General features: G+C 40.7%; 1 protein-coding gene across 9 annotated transcripts in view; it reads right to left on the reverse strand.

Moving 5' to 3' along the window:
* cnksr2a (connector enhancer of kinase suppressor of Ras 2a) overlaps positions 1-24,267 on the reverse strand; it is a 560,907-nt gene that overhangs the window by 94,892 nt on the left and 441,748 nt on the right. For all 9 annotated transcript variants that reach the window (XM_073045761.1, XM_073045760.1, XM_073045758.1 and 6 more), the window contains 5 exons: positions 11,310-11,355; positions 10,343-10,366; positions 8,412-8,584; positions 4,773-4,846; positions 1,957-2,028 (listed from right to left, as the gene is read on the reverse strand). In XM_073045761.1, coding sequence (XP_072901862.1) covers positions 1,957-2,028; positions 4,773-4,846; positions 8,412-8,584; positions 10,343-10,366; positions 11,310-11,355 — 389 coding nt within the window. The remainder of the gene's footprint in view (positions 1-1,956; positions 2,029-4,772; positions 4,847-8,411; positions 8,585-10,342; positions 10,367-11,309; positions 11,356-24,267) is intronic.

Raw genomic sequence — 24,267 nt, forward strand, 5'->3', positions numbered from 1 at the left:
TCTAACTCTGTATCTTTCTGACCTATAGATAATCCCTTCACTGTGCATCAGAGTGTTAAATTACAACTGTGAGCTCTCAATTACCTGAACTGCATATATGCTGACATCATATCCAAAAGGAAGCCTATTCTTGAGATGAATTTTATTCAGGAGCTCTGGATGCCCCAGAGCACTTTCAAGACAACAAGAAGTACATTTGAAGTGACGACGGAAATACATCAATCCATTTATGTACAGTGATGTGAAAGGTGGATGAGGAATAAATACTGGCGAGGATACTTACCCTTCTCACTCATGAATGGTGTCTGAGGGTCATTTATTATCATTGGCAAGGGGCCTCGGTTTAGTCTGTCAGCACAGCTTTATTCTTCTAAGCAATTTCATTCTGTGGCAGACATTGTCAAGAAAGCTAAGAATCATTAATTTTCAAATTCTCAGTACTTCTGTGTTCAGGGTTCTTGGTGTGGAATGAGATACTGTAGAGTGGAGTTTATATTCTACTTTTACAAGTATGTATTTGAATTCTTTGGCATTTAGATTGCAATACAGCAAGGTTCATTGGTAGATCTAACACCTTTGGGTTAGATCCAGAGATCTGACTTTCTGACCAACAAGCCGGATGCTTCAAGTTGCTCAAACATGGCACAGGGTTGACCATAGCCATCTTGCTTTGCTAAGTTATTGAGTAGTTGAATCTCCTGTGTCAAATGCCAAATGCTGAAAAAATATTTACAGTGATAGCAACAGTCCTTCAGGGCTGTTGAATATGACCGGCTCCCAGTTTGACAGCAGTAACTGTTAGAGCCATTCTCTCTGCTGGATTGGTAGCCTCAACCATTTGGCTGGTTGGAAAGCACTTACACTAGTGGTTCAGGCCACCCATCCAACTGTCACTACTTTATGGATGTTAACTATTATTACTTCCTCTTGAACGTTTACTATTTGCTCTGATGGGAAATTCCAGTTTTTGGACCGGCTGTGTGGCCCAAAGCTTCGCTATCTCCAGGAGCAGCCTGGAACGATTCCTCACCAATTTTGCTTCAATCGTGGGAGACTGAAACAGTGAGACAGCAGGCGGTGTGTTTGCTAATCATCAGCTGCTGTTGGAAGAAGGCCCCTGTGCTCGAGCGATCCCCCTCTCTCTCTCACTTTTGGTGGAGAGTGAGAGCCTGTTGGTCTTCGTGATGGGGTGTTTGGAGAAGCAATGCGGAAGGTTGTAACATCGGAACAGCGAGTTGCAGGTCTCCACTCTCATTGTTGCAGGAGCAATCTCCTTCTCCCCCACTGGGAGAGAGAGACTGTCTGAGACTCTGAGTGATGGACTGCAGTTGTTGATGGACCCTGGATCAATGTCTCTTTGGGAGGGCTTTTGCTGTTGCTTGCCTGGTGGGGGTTGGGGGGGGTCGGGGCTTCTGCTGGTGCAAGTGGGGGGGAGGGAGAGGGTTGACGCCTGTGCTCCTGCTTTTTGTGCAAAGGGAGGGGGGGCTTTGATGTTTCTATTATTCACTCTACAGAATTTCTTGTTTCGTGGATGTTCGAGAAGACTAAGAATTTCAGGTTGTATATGGCATACATTAAAATAAACCTTTGAACATTTGAAATATATTCATTGGCTGATCATAGATTTGCCCATACATTATTCTGAACTGCAATGTAGCAGAATAACCAGTTAACCTTAACGCACCCAGCTCACAGTGGATGAAGCTTTCTTAATTCCACGAAACTATCCTCACATTTCATTTAGTAAGTGGATTCTTCCAGTGGGTTAGATGTTAATCTTTTGTTATTTTGGCTAAAATTAAATTGTGAATTGCAGGAGATGGAATTTACTTGTGGGAATTTGCTGAGAGGCAAATTGCTTAAGCACTTATAACAACTGTAAACACAGGTTCTTGAACAATGCAAAAATAAGTCACTTAAGCTGTGTTGAATTACATTGCTCTTTATTGTACGTACCTGTTCATATCATCCATATTATCTGCTGCAAAGTAAAAGCTTTTAATCTTGGGATGGCATGCTTTGAATGCACTGTTGTGGAGAGAGAGAGAGAGAGAGAGAGAGGAGCACACAATAAAACACACAAGCTCTCATATATCATTTTTGCATAAAAATAGTTAAATACTCACAGGTTTTGAAAATGACTATTAGAAATTAAAATTAAATTGTTGTGGGTATTGTAAAAAATAAGATCAGAAGTTGTTGTAAATATTTGGCAGGCCCAAGCTACAACGTTGATGGGAGTTAATATTATAGGTTAAGAAAGCTCTCATTAGTTGCAAAATCATACTTTGTGCTTTAGGATGAAAAATAGGGAAGCACAGAATAAGAAGCAGTATTCAGATCTTCGTTGATTTCCATTTTTAATTTTGGGGCAGAGTCTGCTATTCTGCCTCCAATCTCAAAAAGCCTGCTGACCCCATCTGGCTCATACATTACGCATGGTCACCTGTGGAAATGGTTCAAAACTATAATTGTTCCTATAATATATGGGGGACCGCTTGATTCATTTAGCATCAGATTGGTTTGACGGAATAAACAAAATCATAAATACTAACAGTGTCTCCACCGCCTGAACCCAAACTGTCGCCTTCTTTCACATGAGTCACAAACTATTTACTTCCCTCACGTTAACTTTAATGAATGGATGACAGGCTCCAGCGATTGATTCGTGAAGAGCTACCAACATGAAATACCGATAGATAGTGTGATCTTAATTGCCCAGGCAATCTAATTTATTTAACAATTCCTTTTCTTGGAAGAACCCAAACATTTAAAGAATTGTACCGCAAGATCAAAAGTAATCAAATGTCATAAAATAGTTGATAAGCAATGGACTGGCCTGTCTGAACTGCAGTGATGGGAAATAAGCACAAAACAAGAGCCCAACAAAATAAGTTTTCTGATGTTACTAATTCGCAAGTATTCTTCAACAGGTCAAAATTTCTCTAATATTTAACATAACTAGAACATACTGATGAATGTTTTAATGTTTCATTTTCACCATCAAGTAATTCACCTCATTAACACAGTTCTTGCTAGCCTATGATTTAGTTATCTTTATAAGGATCAATCATAAGACTGATTACCCTTATGTCAGATATTCTTCACACCTGATTCATGCTCACTTTATTTTCGCCCAGCTCATTGAAGCATGCATATTGGGAGCCACCAATAAGCAGCTTACATAACTCTGACCTAATTCAAGGCATGAGTCATCAACTGAGCAAAACCGAAAATCTAATTAGGTTAATTTTCCTACTGTGCCCCAGTAAAAATCTGATGCTCAATGTTTCAGCTCAAGCATGAGATTTTTGAAAGTTGATTTTCAGATGGATTGTGTAGCTTTTATCTTATTTAGAGATACAGGGCGGGACAGGCCCTTCTGGCCGAACGATCCACACTGTCCAGCAACTCACCTGTTCAATCCTAGCAGAATCACAGGACAAGTTACAAAGATCTGTAGGACAAATGCATATCAGCGTCGCACTAACAGTTATGCTACGGTGGAACTCTTGCAAAACTTGTTTCAACGTCTACATTAAAACATTTGAGACAGAATTACTGGAAGCCATTCAGCCCACTGGTTGTGTTCCCCTATTCAAGAAGATCATGGTTCATCTTTTATCCCAGTATATCTTCCTTACACACATTCCTTGTTTCCTTTAAAAAGTGACTATCAATCTAGCTCTGTCCTGAATATGCACAATTTCTTAGTGAGCACCAACCTCTGGAAAGAGAATCTCAAGGTTCACCACAGACTAGGTGAAGAGATTTCTCATCTCAGTCCTAAATGGCTTCGATCTACCTGGAAACCTTCAACACTGCATTCACCCTGTCAAAATGTTTACAAAGGGATTCTAGTGCATTGCACATCTTGAATTGTGTTGTCCTAAAAAATCTGTAGTTAAGTAACATACTTTAAAATCAGACGTTTGTTATCCAATTACAATTGACCTAAAATCAGAAATATTTCTCATAATTCATAAAATGGCATACCATTGCAACTAATGCCATCGGTTTTTACAGTCTGTGAGTGTTTGCTAATCAATATATAGAGATCCCCATGACACCCGGACCATTGCTCTTGCACTGCAATGCAATAAAATACTTGCCTCACAAACCTAGGCTGGCTTCTAGGTTTGCCCAGTGGCATTTACAAACTGACACCTTTGAGGAAAATAATACCTTGTGGTACATGGCATTGTCTAATACTCTGCATGTTATCCCAAAAGTCTAGGCCTCAGATATGTCTACAGAGTTAGTTAAAGCCATATTTCCCAACAATATATGAAGTGGTGTTTCTCTCTAAATTAATCTCTAGTCTTTTTTTGTAAAAATATCTTCTAGGAAATTTGTTGAAAATGCCTGGATTAACTCGAGTAACAAAAAGTTATCAGAAAAACAACTCAGGAGGAGAGATGGTGAGCTGGATCAGATACAGCCAAAGGCATGGATGAGTACAAGCTGGTTGTGGGCGACTGGTCCTGGGACACAAGGTCAAGATTCAGAACACTGGGAACAGGCAGAGGAGTGGAGCAGAGTAGCGACTCTGAGGGATGGAGGGGATAAAATGGAAGGGATATCTTAACATAATTGCTTGTAAAACATGAGAACACCAATCAGCAGAGCTCAAAGAATAATATATAGCAATTAATCCTGTTGGTTGGAATGCCTAATGGGATATGTCAGCAATGTCAGAGATTGAATTGAATTGCTTCCATCTGAAGTCAATGGTGAAAGAGTGCATTAGACCATCATTCCAGAATACTTACTACTTCTTCCGACATTCACTCGCTCTGTCAATTTTGAACTCCGACAGGCAGATAAATCCCTCCGCCTTCTCGTCCTGAAGAAAATTAAAACCACACATTTTGACACATACTTGATATTTTTAAAGTTCTGATGCTCAAATTTTCAGTGAACTAAAGGTTCTCTCTGAAAAGTTGTTTTACAATGAACTGAGCCAAAAACAATAAAATGGATCTTAATGTCAAATGAAAAACTTCACATTCAAAGTTATTCACCATGCGAAGATATATTTAGATTGCCAATGTTACTGCAAGAATTGAGCTTCTATCTGACAAACAGGACAACGGAAGGACTACTTAACTTTTCTTATTACAGTTATGTATTGTCCTGTGGTACAGTTCCACCATTACTCTTCCATGTTCCCTTCTTCAATTGCTTTGTTCTCTAATTAATTTTTTTATCTGCAGATGTTACACTTGGGACACATAGTAAATGTCCATCATTTCCTCATGTGCTGCTATACTCACAACATTATAAATGCCTTAACTATAAAGACACATTGGTCTTGATATCATGTCTCATCTTGAACCACCTGTTAAGCTGATGATACACGAATGGCCAAGTCACATTTTGTGCACAGGCTCCTGGCGAGCGCAGCCTCGTATAAACCACCAAAAGAACACTCCTTTGCCTCTTGAGGAAGAAGGGGGAGAGTTTGCTTTTACGATTGGTGCTGAAGTATAGCGGGAAGGGGAAGGGTAGGAATAGCGAGAGGCTGATCTATCTGAAGAAGTGAAGGGAAGTCGATATTTTAAAGTGATGCTCCTGTAGGAAGAGCCATTTGTAGGATTCCACAGGTTTGGTCTATTCTCTTTGAGTTTTTTTGAAGCAGGGGTCCTCATCTGCGAAGCAGGTTTTACTTCTGAGTGATTGGTGTGTGGTGGTCACATGACCAGGTGTTTCCATGCATAATTATGTCATTAGTATGGAGGACCTAGAAGGGAACTTGGCTTTCTACGAGAACCACACAATCATACTTCTGATTATAAAATATTTGCATAGTATAGAAAATGTATGTAGTTTTCCAGCTAGTTACTAAGTTGTAAGTGCGCCCATTTAGGAATTGAAATTGCCTTGTTGCTGCAATGGATTTAAGTCCTCCCACAATTGAGAATATTTGTTTTCACTGCTACAAATGATGTGTACTTTGCCATTTTGTGACGTGGTTTGGCAGAAGCAAAGCACCTAGAAACCATTAACAATTTGGCAGCATTAAAAAAAATGCCAATTCACCAGTGCATCAATATTTTTAATATTTACACATAAGATTCTCAGAAATGCCTACAAGTATAAGAGATTTGCAGGTGCCAGCTATATCGCAAAGTAAACATAAAAAGTGAAGATACTCTTAAGTAAAATTGCTTCTGAAGTTTGTTGCTCTGTCACCTGCGTTTAATTTTTAAAATGTCTTCTTTTCATTCATAACTTTTTTCCCTGTTAACATCTGTGTATCTGAGGTTGTCAGAAAGGTCAGTGAGCTCACCAGGTCTGCAATTCCGCAGCCTGATAATCGTGCAAATTTCAGACAGCATGCTCTGCTCTGACTTCGACCACTCTTCTTCTGAGTAAAAGCTTTTTATTTACACACATCATCTTCCTAGCTGAGCCTGGTAACTAACCACACAAAAGAAACTTAGATAACGCTTGTCTCCTACACAGTGGCAAGACGTGCATATGGTGGCAAGCTGGAAATACCCCAGCAGTGAATAACTATCTTAGAATGTAAGCAGCAAATCAATTTTATGTGTATAATACACACTCAGTGGCTACTTTATTGGCTACACCAGTACACCCGCTTGTTAATACAAATACTTAATCAGCCAATCATCTGCAGCAACTCAAGAAGGTCAGTTGTTGTTGGGACCAAACAATAGGGAAAAATGCGATCTGAGTTACTTTGGCCGTAGAACGATCGTGGTGCCAGACAGGGTGATATGAGTATCGCAGAAAGTGCTGATCTCCTGGGGTTTTTGCGCTCAGCAGTCTGGAGTTTACAGAGAATGGTGAAAAAACAACAAAAAAACCCCCACTGAGTGGTAGTTCTGTGGGCAAGAATGTCTCATTAATGAAAGAGGTCAGAGGAGAGTGGCCAGACTGTTTCAAACAACATATACAAAATGCTTGAGGGACCTAGCAGGACAGGCAGCCTCCGTGGAAAAGAGTACAATTGATGTTTTGGGCTGAGACCCTTCATCAGGACTGAAAAAAAAAGATGGCTGGGAGACCCCACTTTTTCTGGCAGAGGGAGTGTAGGTACTCAGTAAGGCAGTCTCCCAATCGACACTGGGTCTCACCAACGTTCAGGAGGACACACTGGGAGCACTGGATACTGTGTATGACCTCAACAGACTTACAGGTGAAGTGTTGCTTCCTGTATATCGGTGAGACCTGATGTAGATTGGGAGACCGCTTCACCGAGCACCTATGCTATGTCCGCCAGAACAAGCAGGATCTCCCAGTGGCCACACATTTTAATTCCACTTCCCATTCCCATTCTGAGATGTCTATCCATGGCCTCTTCTACTGTTGTGAAGAGGCCACACTCAGGTTGGAGGAACAACACCTTATGTTCCATCTGAGTAACCTCGAACCTGATGGCATGAATATCGATTTCTCGACCTTCTGGTAATGCCCCCGCCCCCCCACTTCACCATTCCCCATCCGATTTTCTCTCTCTCACCTTATCTCCTTGCCTGCCCATCACCTCCCTCTGATGCCCCTCCCCTTTTCTTTCTTACATGTCCTGCTATCCTCTATCAGATTCCCCCTTCACCCGTCCTTTACCTCATTCACCAATCAACTTCCCGGTTCTTTATTTCACCCCTCCCCCTCAGTTTCTTCCTCCCCTCCCCCCACTCTCTTATTCCGACTCCTCATCTTTTCCTCTCCAGTCCTGAGTGAAGGGTCTCACCCGAAACATCGACTGTGCTCTTTTCCATAGACATAAATGCCTGGCCTGCTGAGTTCCTCAGGCATTTTGTGAGCGTTGCTTGGATTTCCAGCATTTGCAGATTTTCTCTTGCTTGTGATTAGACTGTTTCAAGCTGACAGGAAAGCGACAGTAACTCAAATAACCACGCATTACAACAGTGGTGCGCAGAAGATGACTCTGAACACACAAAATGTCGCACCATGAAGTGGATGGGCCTCAGCAGCGGAAGACTATGAGCATTTACTCAGTGCCCACGATATTAGGTACAGGAGGTACCCAGTAAAGTAGTCACTAACTGTATACTTAATATCTCCCTCTAAAAGTGGACATACTTAAAATCCAGTGCATTTCTCTGTACAATAAATTAATTTGCTTACCATCTATGTGACCAGGCTTTAAAAAAAAGATATCCTGTTATATTCTTCTGACATTTAAGAATAATTTCTACAGATATGTGGAGTAGATGCATGGTTGGACTAATATTTTGTTAGTTCTGGTATAATCCCAGTTAAGATGATTAACACCTCAGTTCAATAAAAATTTTCAATAGTTTAATTTCCATCACAAGAATTACTTCTTTGGGCTTATCATGTTCTGTGGCTTTGTGGAGAATACGTTTAATGAAACTGACAGACACAATCAGAGGATTTGTGTTTAAGTTGGTTCTTACTTCTTCATTCATGTACCAGTAGAGTGAGACATCTTTCAGCACAACCCAGTACTTTTTCCACTTCTGAGAGAAATAGCTCTTGGCGTCCTTCTTCTTCCACAGCCAACCCTCACAGTCTCCACGGCCGAGATCCTTGCAAGAAATTCGTCTCCTGCTCATGGCTGTCACAGTACCTGAAATTGCCAGGAGACAGAGATCAATTAGACAAAAACTCAGCTGCACCTCACCTAAGCCTACTAATAAACCACGGCAAAAACACCATGGCTCGGCTGATTGTAAACTCAACTCTTGCCCTTCTATGATGCGTTTCACCCATTTTGCTTATCAAGAATATCTCTGTCTCGGCTTTAAAAATATTCAAAGCCATGCTCTCTGTTGCCTTTTGAGGAACAGTGATTCTGAGGCTCACAGAACTCTGAGAGAGAAAAAGTATCTCATTTGTCTATTGTGAGCAACCCTTTAATTTCAGACAGTGACCAACTATTTCTGGGGTTCACTTTTACAGCACGGCTGCATATTAAAGTGTCAAGCTTTGTTCAGTGGAAGGGGTTTCTCTGCGAAATCAGATGACTCTTGGTTCAAGTTCCACTCGGGGTCTCAGCTCATAAAAAGACAATTCTTTCAGTGCATCGCTGTGGAGTGCTGCACTGTCTGATGTGCCAGGTTTCACTTGTAATGCCAAACTAAGGCATTGTCTGTATATAAAAGATCCCAGTTTGCTGGCAATATTTTTACCTCCGCAAACAACATTAGCCTCACAGAGTCATAAAACTGCAGCACGGAAGAGGGCCTTCGGCCCATCTAGTGTGTACTGAACTATTAATCTGCCTAGTCCCATCAACCTGCACCTGGACTATACCTTTCCCATCCATGTACCTTACCAAATTTCTCTTATAAGCTGAAATCAAACTTGCACCCATCATTTGCACTGGGAGCTCGTTCCACCCTCTCACAACCCTCTGAGTGAAAACATTTCCCCTCATGTTACCCTTAAGCATTTTACCTGTCACTCTCAACTAGAGTCCTCTAGTTCTAATCTCACCTAAACTCAGTGGAAAAAGCTTGCTTGATTTACCATTTCTATACCCCAAAATAATTTTGTACGCCTCTATCAAATCTCCCCTCATTCTCCTATGCTCGCGGGAATAATGCCCCTAACCTATTCAACCTCTCCCTATAACTCAGGTCCTTAAATCCTGACACAATCCTTGTAAATTTTCTCTGCACTCTTTCAATCTTATTGATATCTTTCATGCAGAAAGGAGACCAGACTGATTTTATGATTATTAATTCAGTACTTCATGTACAATTTGATTGATACATTTCTTTTTTATTATAAGAATGCAACAAAAGGATTTAGGATGATAGATAAGTCTAATTTTTATAAATGGTCAAATGGTATGGGCAGCATGGGTTGGTTGAGTCAGTGGAAGAGATCAATAATTCGGAGAGCTTAGAGGAAGTACAAAATTGGAAATTATATTCAGCTTTAGTCTGTTTAATGAAGAAAGGATATATCCACATTGGAGGCAGTTCAGAAGAGTTCCCTTTGACTTATTCCGTGCAATAAGACAATGAACAGCTCACAAAGTTATGTATTCTTCAGAATTTAGAAAAATGAAGGGTAAAATAAAGAAAGTTTCAAAGTTACAGAGTTAAAATTTGTTATCACAAGATCCCAAAAGAGAAGGGCAGGGTCAATGTTGAAATGTTTCTGCTGGTGAGAGAGTTTCAAATGTGGGGATGTAGTTAAAAGAAGGTGGCCATTTAAAATTAAAGTATGTTGGAATTCTTACTCAGAAAGGATGGTGACTCTCTAGAATTCTCTAGTCCAAAATGCTACTGGAGCATTGGATCTATTTAAAGAGCTAAATAATTTTTTGAAAGATTGAGTGATGGAAAACTGGCACTGAAAAGGCCAGGTGACCTACCTCTGCTTCTGTTATCTTGTGTTCCTGTAAAAAAAACACAAATTAAGGCTCAATACTCTGGTAAAACCATGCTGAAATGTTTGAGGACATAACTTATAACGTTAGACCTGTAACACAATCCTATGCAAATACATCATAATGGGCACTACATGCTTTGAGACCAGCTTTTGTGTGTTGAACACCTTCTGCTGTGCAATCAGATGGGCAGTATACCAGAACATTTCACCCAGCACCACTGAGCCAGACTTAGGATTAGGGAGTCAGCCATTAGTGCACAAAATACATGGTTAGGTCTCTTAAAAAAAAGTACCCTGACACATGGCACACAATAAATGTGGGCTACATGACAGGTTTTCTAGGCTACAAGGCATTCGATAGTGATCTTTGACCATTCCGTTACTGTGTAAGATAATGTTGACCAATAGGAAGTTAGTAAAACAAAACCCGTGGAATGAAAGGAACTTTGGAAGTCCAGTAAGAAATGGACTTGTGAACAGAAGGCAGAAATACTTTAAATGGCTGCATCTCAGTCTGCTTCGGTACATAGTGGCATTCCTCAGACTTCAATGTTAGGAGCAATATCTTATATGATTACATGTGTTCATGACTTGAACTTTCTTCTATCCCAAATTCAATTTCATAGAGTGTTGAGAATAAAAGTAGGCATTCCACCAACTTAGAAGAGCTTAAATGGGCAGAAGCCTGTGAAGTAAGCAACTGCAATGGCTGACCTGGAGTAGTTGTGGAACTTTCAATAAAGGCAGAGCTGGCCTGTATGAAGCTCGTAGTCACTGATAAAAATTAAAAAAAAAATTTTTGTAGGATTTACCTGTATATAAAAAAAAAGAATCAATATATTTGGCCAGAGTTGAAAAACACTAATATGAAGTTTATTCTCAATAATGAAACACTGAGCAGGAAAAGCAAGATTAATCAATTGGAAGACTGGTAAAAAAGAATCCTTTACCTTTGTTCCTTTTTTTAGACTTCTGTCCCAGGGATTGCTGAAATGTCTGAAATCGAAGAAGCACAAAACCAGTAGTGAAAATTATAAACTGAGGTTTATAAGATACGTTCCTTTTGGTTTCCAACTAAATATGGCTTTATCGTCATCTATTTTGGGCAGTTAACTCAGCTTAGCTATGCATTTCCTGTACTGCAAAATAAACCAGAAACACAGCTCGCTAACTGAGGCAAAACAATGCTAATCTATTTGGAATATCAAATATTACTGTTCTGAAGTTTATTGCATTCTGTGTACATTTATCATCTGAGGCCTTTCAGGTGTAAATATTTCATAAAAACAGCATGTGAATTATGAAAATTTCAGAGTTAAAATCACAAAATACATCTCTGATACTGGAAAAATAACTGCGTGGTCTAACCACAAGGCTACCAAGTGCACATTGCGTAGAGCCTGCATTGTGAATCATGCAGAAACCTCTACATACAAATGACCACTGTTTTTCTTGATCTGTACAAGCAAAAATACGAAAACCACAGTTCTGAACTTTATGAATTACGAGGGTGGAATGAAAGAATTCTATGTACAGTGGTTTTATTTTATGGCATGCTCGGAAAATTAAGCACAAATGGTCAATTTTTTTTTATACCAATACTAAGCAGACAGCGTTTAGCAAATTAATTAAGTTCTTTGGCTTTTATACCCTGAGACTGTGGTGAAGCTTTGAGAACAGTGTGAATGGTGATGAGCAGTGAAAACAGGCATTTCCATCCTTTTGACGTTTGATGTATTGTCAATAGAAATTTGCCAAGTTAAACACACTATCATTTTCCCTTCAGAAAAGAACATTTCTTCATTTACAGCAAAATCAATTCTCTAAATTTTTTGCAGGTTAATGAAATGGCATACAGGTGTCCCCAGCTTTATGAATGTTCGCTTTTCGCCACTTCGCTTTTACAAAAGACCTACATTGGTAACCTGTTTTTGGATTACAAAGAGTATTTTCGCTTTTACGAAACTTTTTCCCATATAAATTAACTGTTTTTCGCTTTATGCCATATTGGCTTAAGAAAGGTTTCATAGGAACGTTCTACCTTTGTAAAGGGGGGAACACCTGCAACTGTAAATAAGACAGAATTAAAAAAACAGGGAATGTTACTCAGTTATTCCAAGATGGCAGATATTCTAGCATTTTGTGGGGTGTACAAATGTAATTTCTCAGGTGCCCGTCTGGCCAGATAGAATATGATATCTGTCTTTCTTTACTAATATGGGTTATGCCGAGATTATACAGTGATTATGTTGAGATCAATCTCTTTAATGACAGGGAAAACAACTGGTGTCATCTTGAGTGCGGCTAGCAGCAATGTGCTCCACGAAGTCACGGCAATCTGCGACACCCCATGAATCTCTTTCCACAGCCGCGACAAGCATGGTCCCAGCATGCCCAGCCTGACAGCAGTCTCATCTTGTACTTTAGCACTGCAGGCTATCCACTTTGGATCTTGTCTTATTCAACACTTGGAACAACATTTGGTAAGGTCTCAGATGGCAGGCAACTCCAGACGATAAGGTGCATCGGGTCCAGAGTCTGGACCAGAATTGGCATGCCAATAGTAGTCAGAGGGGTGTGACCAGTTGTGTCCCTCAGGAATCAGTTTGTGGAAAATGTACATGGGTGGGTTAGGAAGTCTGCAAATAACACAAAGACTGGTGGAGTTATGAACAGTGTAGAGGACTGTCAGAGTATATTTAGATCAGTTACAGTAATGGGCTGGGAAATAGATTTTAATCTGAGCAAGTGTGAGGTGAGGCACTTTGGAAGATAAAGGGAAAGTAGATAGCTAATAGTGGGCCTCCTAACAGCATGATGTGCAGAATGATCTTGGGGTCCAAGTCCATAGCTGGGTGAAAGCTGTCGCGCAAGTAGATAGGGTGGAAAAGGTGGAGTATTGTCTTCACTCATCAGGGCATTGTCTATGAGATTAAGGAAGTCAGACTGCAGCTGCATAAAACTTTGGTAAGGCTGCACTTATAGTACTCTGTGCATTCTGGCCACCCCATTACAGGAAGCATGTGCAGACTTTGGAAAGGACGCAGAAGAGATTTATCAAAACGTCACACCTGGATTTTAGAATATCAATCAAAATGGGAGGCCGGATAAATTTGCATTGTTTTGCGAGCTCTGGAGGCTGAAGGGAGACCTGGTAGAGAGGCACAGATAGGGTAGACAGCTCAGAGTCTTTCTCCCAGGGCAGAAATGTCAAGTATTGGAGGACGAGGTGATGAGGGAAAGTTCAAAGGAGGTGCACAGGGCAAGTATTTTTGCTGACACAGCGAGTGGTCGATGCTGGGAACAGGCTGCCAAGCAAAGAAGTTTAAGAGGTGGTTAGACATGTGAAAATACAGGGAACGGGGGATATGTATCACATCAAGGCAGGTGGTATTTAGGTTAATTCGGCATTGAGTTCTAAGCAGACCTTGTAGGCCGAATAACCTACTCCTGTTCTCTAATATTCTCTTGTTCACTTCTCAGTTGCTAGAAATTCAAAAAAAGTAAAGCTAGCTTCCAGTTCTTTCAACTTGACCACAACAAAAACCCATACGAAATATACTTGAACTCAACAAAAGGAATTACTTTATTCTTAAGGAAAATTACTTTCCTTGATTTTACATCTGTAAAATCTCAGATTATTAATATTGGCTATTTTTTTTACAATTATGTCCTTTGTGTTGAACTCAGTACTATGATAAATACTTTGGTTCTCAGCTTCTTTTTGTGATGGGTTTCCCAATTTGGATTGCTATTTCTTGAGAACACAAATCCCGCCCACCATCTACAAGATATAGCAGAAAGATAGATTGGTCTCCTCTGACCTGGTTCAGTGCAACTTCTACGAACTTTGAGATGCTACCCAGGACAAAGCAGCCTGGTTGACTGACATCGTATCCACCACCCTAAACATTTATTCCTTCCACTACCATTGCATTGCAGTTCAAAAATGCATTGTACTTACTCATTCATGCAATTTGCCTGCCAGCTCACACACCTGGTAATCTCTTGTACAGAAAAAGACAAGGCAGCGGACATATGGGAACACCAATGCTCCAACGTTGTGGGAGTATCTCCATCAGGATTTCAGCTGTTAAGTAAGGGAGCTCACCACTATTTCCTCAAGTCATAAAACATGCTGATTGACATCTCAAAATATCCATTTTTTTCTAAAAGGCAGTAAAATTTCATTTCCAACCATATACGCCTTCATTTCCTTTTCACAGTTTGTAGTCCTATGCTGTACAATTTTAATGAATAGTTCAGTACTTTGTTATTGAAACAAAGCAATTTTTGCTTGTTAACTCCATATGGAGCCAAGATGCTGTACAAAATACATAAAAGAACACTCCACACCACACAATATTCACAACACCTATTCAATAAATGGCATTTCAGTGAAATAAAAATAGCCACCCCCTGCTCACCATGAATTTATGAAGCTACTTTTGATATTTTTGGGTTTGCACTGCAAAGTGAGCACTAATTGTTGCTCTGACATTTCAGAATCGGCAAACTTGTGAATTTCTACCATCTTTTCAAAGAGCTTGTCTGCACTGACAGAAGCAAACCACATAACTGATCAACAACAGGACGGCTTGTCTGACCACCAGCAAATTTGCAAAACGATAGGTCAAAAAGTCATATTTTGATTTGAATTACCTCCTCACAAAACTTGTTTCACATACACATAGTCTTATAAAGTGGTTCAATGAAACTGCAGGTATGTTTATTTCTCAAAGAAATACTTCAACAGCTTACAGGATAATTAGATATGATAGAATTCTCTGTAACCCGACAGTAAATACCATTAGCTAATTTTAATGTTTTAATATTTAGCTGCTCATTTTAAAGGACTGCTTTTTAATTGCTGTATTTGAATGATGAATACACACATTTTTCAACTCACCTGATTGCAAGTCTTTTAATTATTCCAATTAACTTGTACTTCTATTCAAAATTAAAATAGGGACTCACGAGCTTGTAAGGTGCGATCAAGGTGCAGTGGTGAGGCCAGCAGATGAGTAATCCAGAGACTGGACTAACCATCTAGAGACCCAGATTCAAATCCCGCCAAGTTAATAAATTGGAATCCAATTCGTCAAAGACTATGGAAACTACTGGATTGTCACAGATAACCATGACCTGGCCTGGCCTACATGTGACTCTTAAATGACCTTTGAAGTGGCATGCAAGCCATTCAGTTGTACTGCTAAATAGTGAAAGAAAAAAAAAACCTAGGCTCTGAATCTGGACATGGCTAAGTTGGTCCTGGTCTGTTGACTTTGGAAAATCCTGCTCATGAAAGTTCTCCAGTTGTCTAAAATAGGATAACTGTCCCACAGATTAGTCAAGCCTGACATAATTGTTTTCATATAACTATACTTTATAGACAGTGTGCCAGACTCCTTCATCACAATCCATGGGTAAGTCTTGTCTCATCAGTGGTGACAGTATAGTAGTATACAGACACAAAGGAGCAGCCCTTGTAGTCCCCAACATTTATTCTATGCCATATGAAGCCCCATGGAATCAGGGAAGTGATGGGTGAGGAAACCTCCCTCATTTACCATTGAACTGCCCTCCGTCAGCTGGTGAATCAATGATCCTCTATGGTGAACAACACTTGGAAGAAACATTTCAGGGGCACAAAACATACTTTGTCCACCTCAGCAATACCCATCACCTTGACAGCACAACCTTCGACTGAGCTGGCCATATCCTGAAGGACACATCTCCCAGACTAGGTCTGCAATAGCTGGTGAGTGAACCAACACGGGAGAATAAACCTACTCAACCTCGGCCTACTGGTGGCAGGTGACATTAAGAACCGGTAGAAATGATTAACGCACAATTTTTGCTGGAGACATTGCTCTGTTTCACCTGGTGGTGACCTTCCATTTTGTAGCTACAAATATGCTAAACGGGATGGACTCAGAGTAGATCTGAAAGGTCAAAACAGTAGAAATGTACACTACCTCAATGGCTTGTGAAGTCATCACTCTACTGTTCCCATCAAGGTGATTATGATAGTTCCATAAGGAGCCCAGAAGAGCTTGCCAGGTGCTGAAGTAGGTATAGCTAAAAATGATGAGGTACCGACCGGCCCTTTGAGGCCCCAGTTACATATGTACTAAATGGTAAAAATAGACAGAGATAAATAGCTTCATAGTCAGCCTGTCTTTTAGGTACAACACTATCCCAGATAAGAGAAAAGGGCAGCAACACCTGATGGATTTTTTTTTACCGAAGTAGTGTACATTAATGGTGGTGGGTTTGTCATGAGGAGAGATTGAAAACACTAGGGGAACATTCGCTCGTGTTTAATAGGAGAGGAAATCTCATGTTAGCTTATGAAATTGCTGAAGAACTTGACAGGTTAGTTGCAAGAAGCATGTTTCCCTGACTGAGGAATGTAGGAGAGGGGCCACAGTTTAAGGCTGAGGTTTAGGCCCTCACTGAGCTGAAGCAAGCTTTCCTTGCTCAGAAGACGGTGTACTTTGGAATTCTCTAGACTGAGGCTGTGGAGGCTCATTGAATAATTGAGTTCACCCATAAGAGACAACAGATTTTCAGATATTAAGGCAATCAATGGGTATAGTGAAAGTGCTGGAACACAGCACTGAGGTGTAAAACCAGCCATGACCTTGATGAATGGAGGAGCTGGCTCACAGCAGAGATACAAGCACTTCGCCTCAACGAGTCCATGTTGCCCACCCTGCTAGTCCCAGCTTTCTGAGTTCGGCCCATCTCCCTTTAAGCCCCATCCCTCCATGTACAGTATTTAGCCAACTGCTTCTTAAATGACATTACTGCCCTCAACCACTTCTTCTGGCAAATGGTTTCACATCTTCACCACCCTCTGTGTGGAAAAGTTGTCACACAGGTCCCTTTTAAATCCTTCTCCTTGCACTCTAAATCTATGCCCCTTAGTTCCCATCTCCACTACCCTGGGGAAAAGACCTTATCTATATCTCTCACAATATCTGTAAGATTTCTATAAGGAATACAAATAGGCCCGGCTAACATCTCCCTATAACTCAGGCCTTCTAGTCCTGCAACGTACTTGCAAATCTTTTCTGCATTCCTTCCAGTTTATTCCCATCTTTTCTAAATAAAATTGTACACAGTACTTCAAGAGTGGCTTCACCAACAATTTATTCAATGGTAACATGACATCATAACTTCCAAACTAAAAGCCCTGAACGATGTAGGCCAGCGTGCAGAATGTCTTTTCCACTGCCTCGTCTAACTGTGATGCCACTTTCAACACACTATGCACCTGTATTCCTTGGCCCTGGCTGTTCTACTATACTCCCGAGTGCCCAACTGTTCATGGCTTCACAGTCCAAAATGCATCACCTCACACTTAGCTGTATTGAAATCCATTTGACATTCCTTGGCCTGCTTCCCTAACTAATTAGGGCATGCGCCTGTAATCTGTATCTTTCTGCCCTATCAACAAAGCCTCCAAATTCTGTGTCATCTGCAAACTTATTGATCCCAGCCTTGTGCATCCACATCCAGATCATTTATACACAGCAAATAATGAATAACCAGTGTCCCAGCACCAGTCTTCATGCCAGAACACCAGGGATAGGGTTCTATTCTGAGAAACAACCTTCAACCACCACCTTCTGCTTCCTACCTTTGAGCCAGTTTTGAATTTACCTAACCAGCCTTCCCTAGTTTCCTTGAGACCTAACCTTCCAGATCAGCCTACTATGCAGGACTTTGTCCAAGGTCTTGATAAAGTCCAAATAGACAACATCCACTAACTTACCCTTATCTACACTTTTGGTTACCTCTTTAAAAACTCTAAAATGTTTTTCCAAGTACAATTTCCCACACAGAAAGCCTAATCAGACTCTGTCCATCTAAATATTGGTAGATCCCGTCCCTCAAAATTCCCTCCAGTAACTTCCACTATTGATTACAAGTTTTTCCCTTGCTTCCTTTTTAAACAACTGACTATCATTAGCCACTTTTAGGACTTCATGGACTTCATCAGTGGCTAACAATGAAATAAATATCTCCACAAGAGCCAACCTAATTTCCTCTCTAGCTTGTCACAAAATCTGTGGATGCACCTAGTCAGGTCCTGGTGATTTATCCACCTTATTTCACTGTGTGGGGGCAAATTCCTCCTCCCTGGTAACAAAATGTCCTCCAAAATGCTTTTACTTGTTTTCCTTGAGCAACCATGATTTTCTCCTCAGGACATGTATTCATTAAAAATCCCTTGCACCTCCCACTGAACTAGACAGAGATAGCTTTGCTGTTCTCTAAGGAACCTACTCTCTTGTTAGCTACCCTTTTTGTCTCAATATAGTTATAGAACCTCTTGGAATTTTCCTTAACCTTACCTTCCCATCTCATACCCTCTCTTTGCCCTCCTGATTTCCCACTTAAAATTTCCTTATCTTTTTTATAATCATTTGCTTGATCCCGACCTCCTAAATCCAATGTTGGTTTCCTTACTTTTCTTGACTGAAATCTCAACATCTCTTATCATCCAAGGTTCCCTAAACTTGCCAGGTTTACCCTTCACCCTAACAGGAAAGTACTGCTCCTGGACACCTGCTGTCACTATTAAATGCCTCCCACTTGCCATTTAATGCATTCCTTTTCCTTCACACAGGCTCATCCAAATTGACCTCTGCTAGATCCTGTCGGGTTTTCCCAAATGTAACCCTTCTCCAGTTTAGGACTCTAACCTGTGGACTTGTCCTATCCTTTTCCATCATCATCTTAAAACTAGAGACAAAATGGCTTCATTGTCACTGGAGACAAAGTGCTCCCTGACGGGGCTTCAATTACTTGCCTTGCCCCGTTCCCCAAGATGAGGCCCTTCCAAATAGAACCCTCCATATATCGACACAAGAAACTTTCCTGCACCCACTCCCATTTTTTATCTTATTTATCTAGATACCTACAAATTAATGGGCCAAGATTCATCTCAGGGAGTATAAATAATCAGGATCAGAATCAGGTTTATTATCACCGGCATGTGATGTGAAATTTGTTAATTTAGCAGCAGCAGTTCAATGCAATACATAATCCAGCAGAGAGAGAAAAAAATAAAATAAAACATAATAAGTAAACAAGTAAATAAATTACATATATTGAACAGATTATTAAAAAAATGTTCAAAACCAGAAATACTGTATATTAAAAAAAAGTGAGGTAGTGTCCAAAGCTTCAATGTCCATTTAGGAATCGGAGGGCAGAGGGTAAGAAGCTGTTCCTGAAACACTGAGTGTGTGCCTTCAGGCTTCTGTACCTCCTACCTGATGGTAACAGTGAGAAAAGGGCATGCCCTGGGTGATGGAGGTCTTTAATAATGGATGCTGCCTTTCTGAGATGCTGCTTCCCAAAGATGTCCTGGGTACTTTGTAGGCTAGTACCCAAAATGGAGCTGACTAGATTTACAACCTTCTGCAGCTTCTTTTGGTCCTGTGCGGTAGCCTCTCCATACCAGACAGTGATGCAGCCCGTCAGAATGCTCTCCAAGGTACAACTATAGAAGTTTTTGAGCGTATTTGTTGACATGCCAAATTGCTTCAGACTCCTAATAAAGTATAGCTGCTGTCTTGCCTTCTTTATGACTACATCAATATGCTGGGACCAGATACAAAGTGTTAGATAAGACAGAAGAAAGTTGAACCCTTTACAACAGAGGTTCCCAACATTTTTTATGTTATGGACCACTACCATTAACTGAGGAGTCCACGGACCCCAGGTTGGAAACCCCTGCTTTACAAGCATTGCTGGCAAAGGTGTTGACCCTTATTTCCAAATCTAGTCCCTTGCATGAGGTAGCTCCTTATGTTAAATAAAGCCTTACTGCACTGCCTTAATGTGCTCATCAGAACACCAACAGTGATTATGGGAGTTTAGGGTCCTTCTCTATATTCCAGAAACTTCCTGGTACAATCTATTTTTGTTTCACTCCCAGTCTAGTTTGGCTGGTATGTTTAAGCTGCTTCAGGCCTTTAAATAGCAGCAGAACCGTCCTGTACCTCCGCTCCTCCACACTACAATATCATCTCCATCGGGAATTGTATCCAACAACTGGAGCTTGTCAGAAATGCTACCTAGTGGGGATAGGGGAGGAATGGACAGGCTACATCTCTTAGTTTGTCAGGGTGGTGCGGTGGAGAAACGTCTCTACCAAAGGAGGTGGAAGGTGCTCCTTCCCTCTGCTAGCCTGCAGGCCACCTTTTAGGCAAAATGCAGTACCTGCTCAGCCCCCTGATCAGGGTCAGGTGAAGGCACGGGAGCAGGAGGTGGACAGCCGTACGAGAAGCTGGTACGTATTACAAATCCTAGTTAGGTGACCACAGACGCAAGTGAGACAATCTCTGAAGAGGATTGACAGTGGTTGGGGTCACCCGTCTTGTAAAGACACTGCACAGAAGAAGGCAATGGTGAACCACTTCATTGCCAAGAACAGTCATGGTCATGGAAAGACCGTGATTGCCCATGTCATGTGACATGGCACATAATGAAAGAACGAACTTAATTTGTCAATGCAGTAATAATATAAAAATTACTTCAGTGGTGTTGTCTCTTTAGTAACTGTGGCACACTTGTCTGACTTAGTTTGAAATTTTAGAATATCCTCTCACGCAGTATGATTGATAAAGCTCCAAGAAACAGCAATATGACAGGGATCAGGTAAATGGGATTACTTCAGATGATGCCTTTTAAAAAAACGTATCCAGTCGTGGGATGTGAGCATTGGTGCCCTCTCCTATATGCTCCTGAACGAAGGAGACAGTTAAGATATTAGTGGATTTGGGTCATTTGTATGTTAGATTGGGTAAGGATGGCAGGACATTCATGAAGCAGCCTGGTTTTCACATCAATTTGGTAATTCTGTGATAACTTTGGAGACTAACTGCAAGTCCAGACTAATTATAGAAACAGTAAATACTGGTAACACATATCAGGTCAATCAGCATCAATGGAAAGAGAAACAGTTACCATCTCAGGCAAACCTGTAATATTAACTGCATTTCTCTGTCTAAATCATTTTAGCCTGATCTGCTGAGTGCTACCAGTATTTCTTGTTTTAATTTCAAATTTCCAGCATTTGAAGGTTTTTTTTATATTTCTGGCTGTTGGTGGTTAATGGAACTTCCCCAGTTTTAGTGGGAGGGTTTAAACCTTGGTTTAATGCTTCAGAGCTTTGGGTTACAAAACCCCTATGCTATGCCTTAGTTACATCTGAAATACTATTGTTTCTTTGGTTTATAACAGCAGTGGCTTGCTGCTAGGATGCTGATAACTATGCCTATATCACAGGCTGATTACACAGTGTGACTGTTGGAACCACTCCAGCTGATCCTGAACTTTGGCTTCCTACTGCACACTGCACAGCAGAAAATAAATCTAGCTCTAAATACTGTTCAGCAGCAGCAAATATTCGTGGAAACAATAGAATTTCACACCAGATATATTTTATATATCAAGCTGTTGTCAATTGCACTCTGGTGATTTTGATTTTTTTCCCTACCTCCACGGGACATTTGCTGATGATTTCTGTTCAAAATCACCAATCGCTCTCCAGAGAAACGTGAAGAAAACTCGCATGTTCCACAATGTATAGCCGCTGCTCACTGTGGCCAGAACTGGAAGTTGGATTTCAATGTTTGACCGAAGTGGTAATGCAAGGAGAGGATCTGCTGCTTACCTCAAAAACCAGAGTGATGTGAGTATTTCTTAGAATCCTGGCCCCATGCTTATAACACGAAGGAGGCCTTTAGGACCATCATCACCTGATTGGCCCATTTTATCCATTCCTTATCCCTCAGTAATTCTGCATTTTATTCTCTCTCACTCATGCCCACCTCTTCTTGTTAGCATTACTGTACACCAAGGGACAGCAGCCAGTTAAGCTATCAACATTTCTTTGGGATGTGGGAGGAAAATCAAAACACCCATAGGAAATCCATATGGCCACAAAGAGAATACGCAGACAGCACCATTTGACGTAGAGCTGTGAATGCTGATCACTTTTTATCGCTGCAAAAGATAAATGATATGCAAGGAAATGCACTTACATTGTTCCCAGTACACCAGACTCTTTAAATTATCTGACACACCCACAAGTAGACTCACCAACCACTGTGGATATGCCTTGTCTTTCACCTATCAGATGCCACAGGTTGAAACAGGATGGATGAATAAGACTTAAGTATTTCTTGCAGTATATTAGGTTGAAACATATTAAAGCTTTTTCGAACATTGCAACTTGAAATCTCATACATAACGTTTTTACCTCCCCGGTCGAACGGATTGGCTCTGAGAGAAGGGACCCAGCAGCCATCAAGCCAGCTTGTCTCTGACTTCTAACTGTATACATTCATAGAGATGGCTCCTTAACTCTCCATGCCTCTCCTCCACCTTTGCTACTGAAAATCAACTTGTTTTCTCCCTTTCCCAGTACCTATGGTAGATCCAGACCCAAAATGTTAACTGCTTCTCATTCCCCAGGTGCCACTGAGTGTTTCCAACAAAGTTTGGTTTTATACCAGATTTCCAGCACATGCAGAATTTAGATTTTAATTTCCTCTGTATGGCTATCTCCCTATTTTAAGATTGTCACCCTCATCCACCATACCTTCCCAACACCCAACACTGTGGTTCCTGATGGCCCAGCCAGGAGAAGCATTAATCCTCCAGCCTCCCTCAGAGCCTGCTCTGCCTTGCAGGTACAGAAGGTTTGCTTGTTTGGGTCAAAACATCCAGAAAAGAGAAGTAGGCATAGTGGGTGGAAAGTTCAGGGAGTGTGTCAGGGGCGTCCCTCTTGAGAACTTGGGTTTTGACCTCAAAGTACAAAACCTACTTATGCATGTAAGATGCTGCCACAGAGGAAAACAGTAACTATTATGGTTGGCACTTCTAAATATAAAATCTGCATAGTACCTTTGTATGCCTGCCCTTTCTCTGAGAGATAGCTATAAGGCACACCATTTAAGAGACAATTATGTTTTTGGATGAAGGAGCAGATTATTTCTTTTACTTTGCAACAATTATTCTATAATGAAACATGCAATGGACAGTTGATAAAATAAAACTAATAATCTCTTCGCTATTGTTCCTTTTGCCCTATCTAATTAAGATTACATGCATAGGTTGGCAACTTTTTCCTTAAGATTTCAGCGGTAATCAAATACTAATTTACATGTGGGAGCAGTATTAAAATATTCCTGCTGAGATTTTTTTTTGGCTCATCAACACAGTACTGTAGTCATCTTGTAACTAATAATCTGGCACACATGACCAAGGTAATTTGTATTTATTTTTAAAAAATATATGGAATAGATGAGGTTAGTAAAAGGCAAGTTTGGAAATTTTTTGCATTAAACTTGAAAGAGATATGAACAAACCCAACAAATTACTCAGCTGTGATTTGAGCTTTAAATCTGGATGGAGCATGGGTAAATTTGTCAGGTGACTGGATCCAAAGTTGTCACAGCTCTCTTAACCACAGTTTGACTGTCAAACACACAGGAACTGCAGTTACTTGCTTTTCAATTCATTGTTAGTGTACTGTCTGCACAGTCCCACAGCAATGCTCTGGATGTAAACAGCTAAAGGTTCAAGAGTCAGCTCTCCACCTTAAGTTGACTTGGTCACAGCCTCTACAGCCCACTTATGTTGAGAACTTCAGTTTCACTACACTCTGGGTGAAGAAACTTGTTCTCACCTCAGTCCTGAATGGCCCACCGCTTAGTCTGAGACCAGCTAACATTTTCAATGATTCTGAGTGTAAGGTACTCGTGACCCTCTTCCTGCAGGGGAAACTCAGGGGAATATCATTCTTCGGCTTGGCCTGCATTTGCACTCAATTTCAAGTCACATTTGAGTGCCCTGGACACAGCAAAGGCTTCAGGGCCA

This window comes from Hemitrygon akajei, chromosome 5 (genome assembly GCF_048418815.1).
Source record: "Hemitrygon akajei chromosome 5, sHemAka1.3, whole genome shotgun sequence".
Taxonomy (NCBI): domain Eukaryota; kingdom Metazoa; phylum Chordata; class Chondrichthyes; order Myliobatiformes; family Dasyatidae; genus Hemitrygon; species Hemitrygon akajei.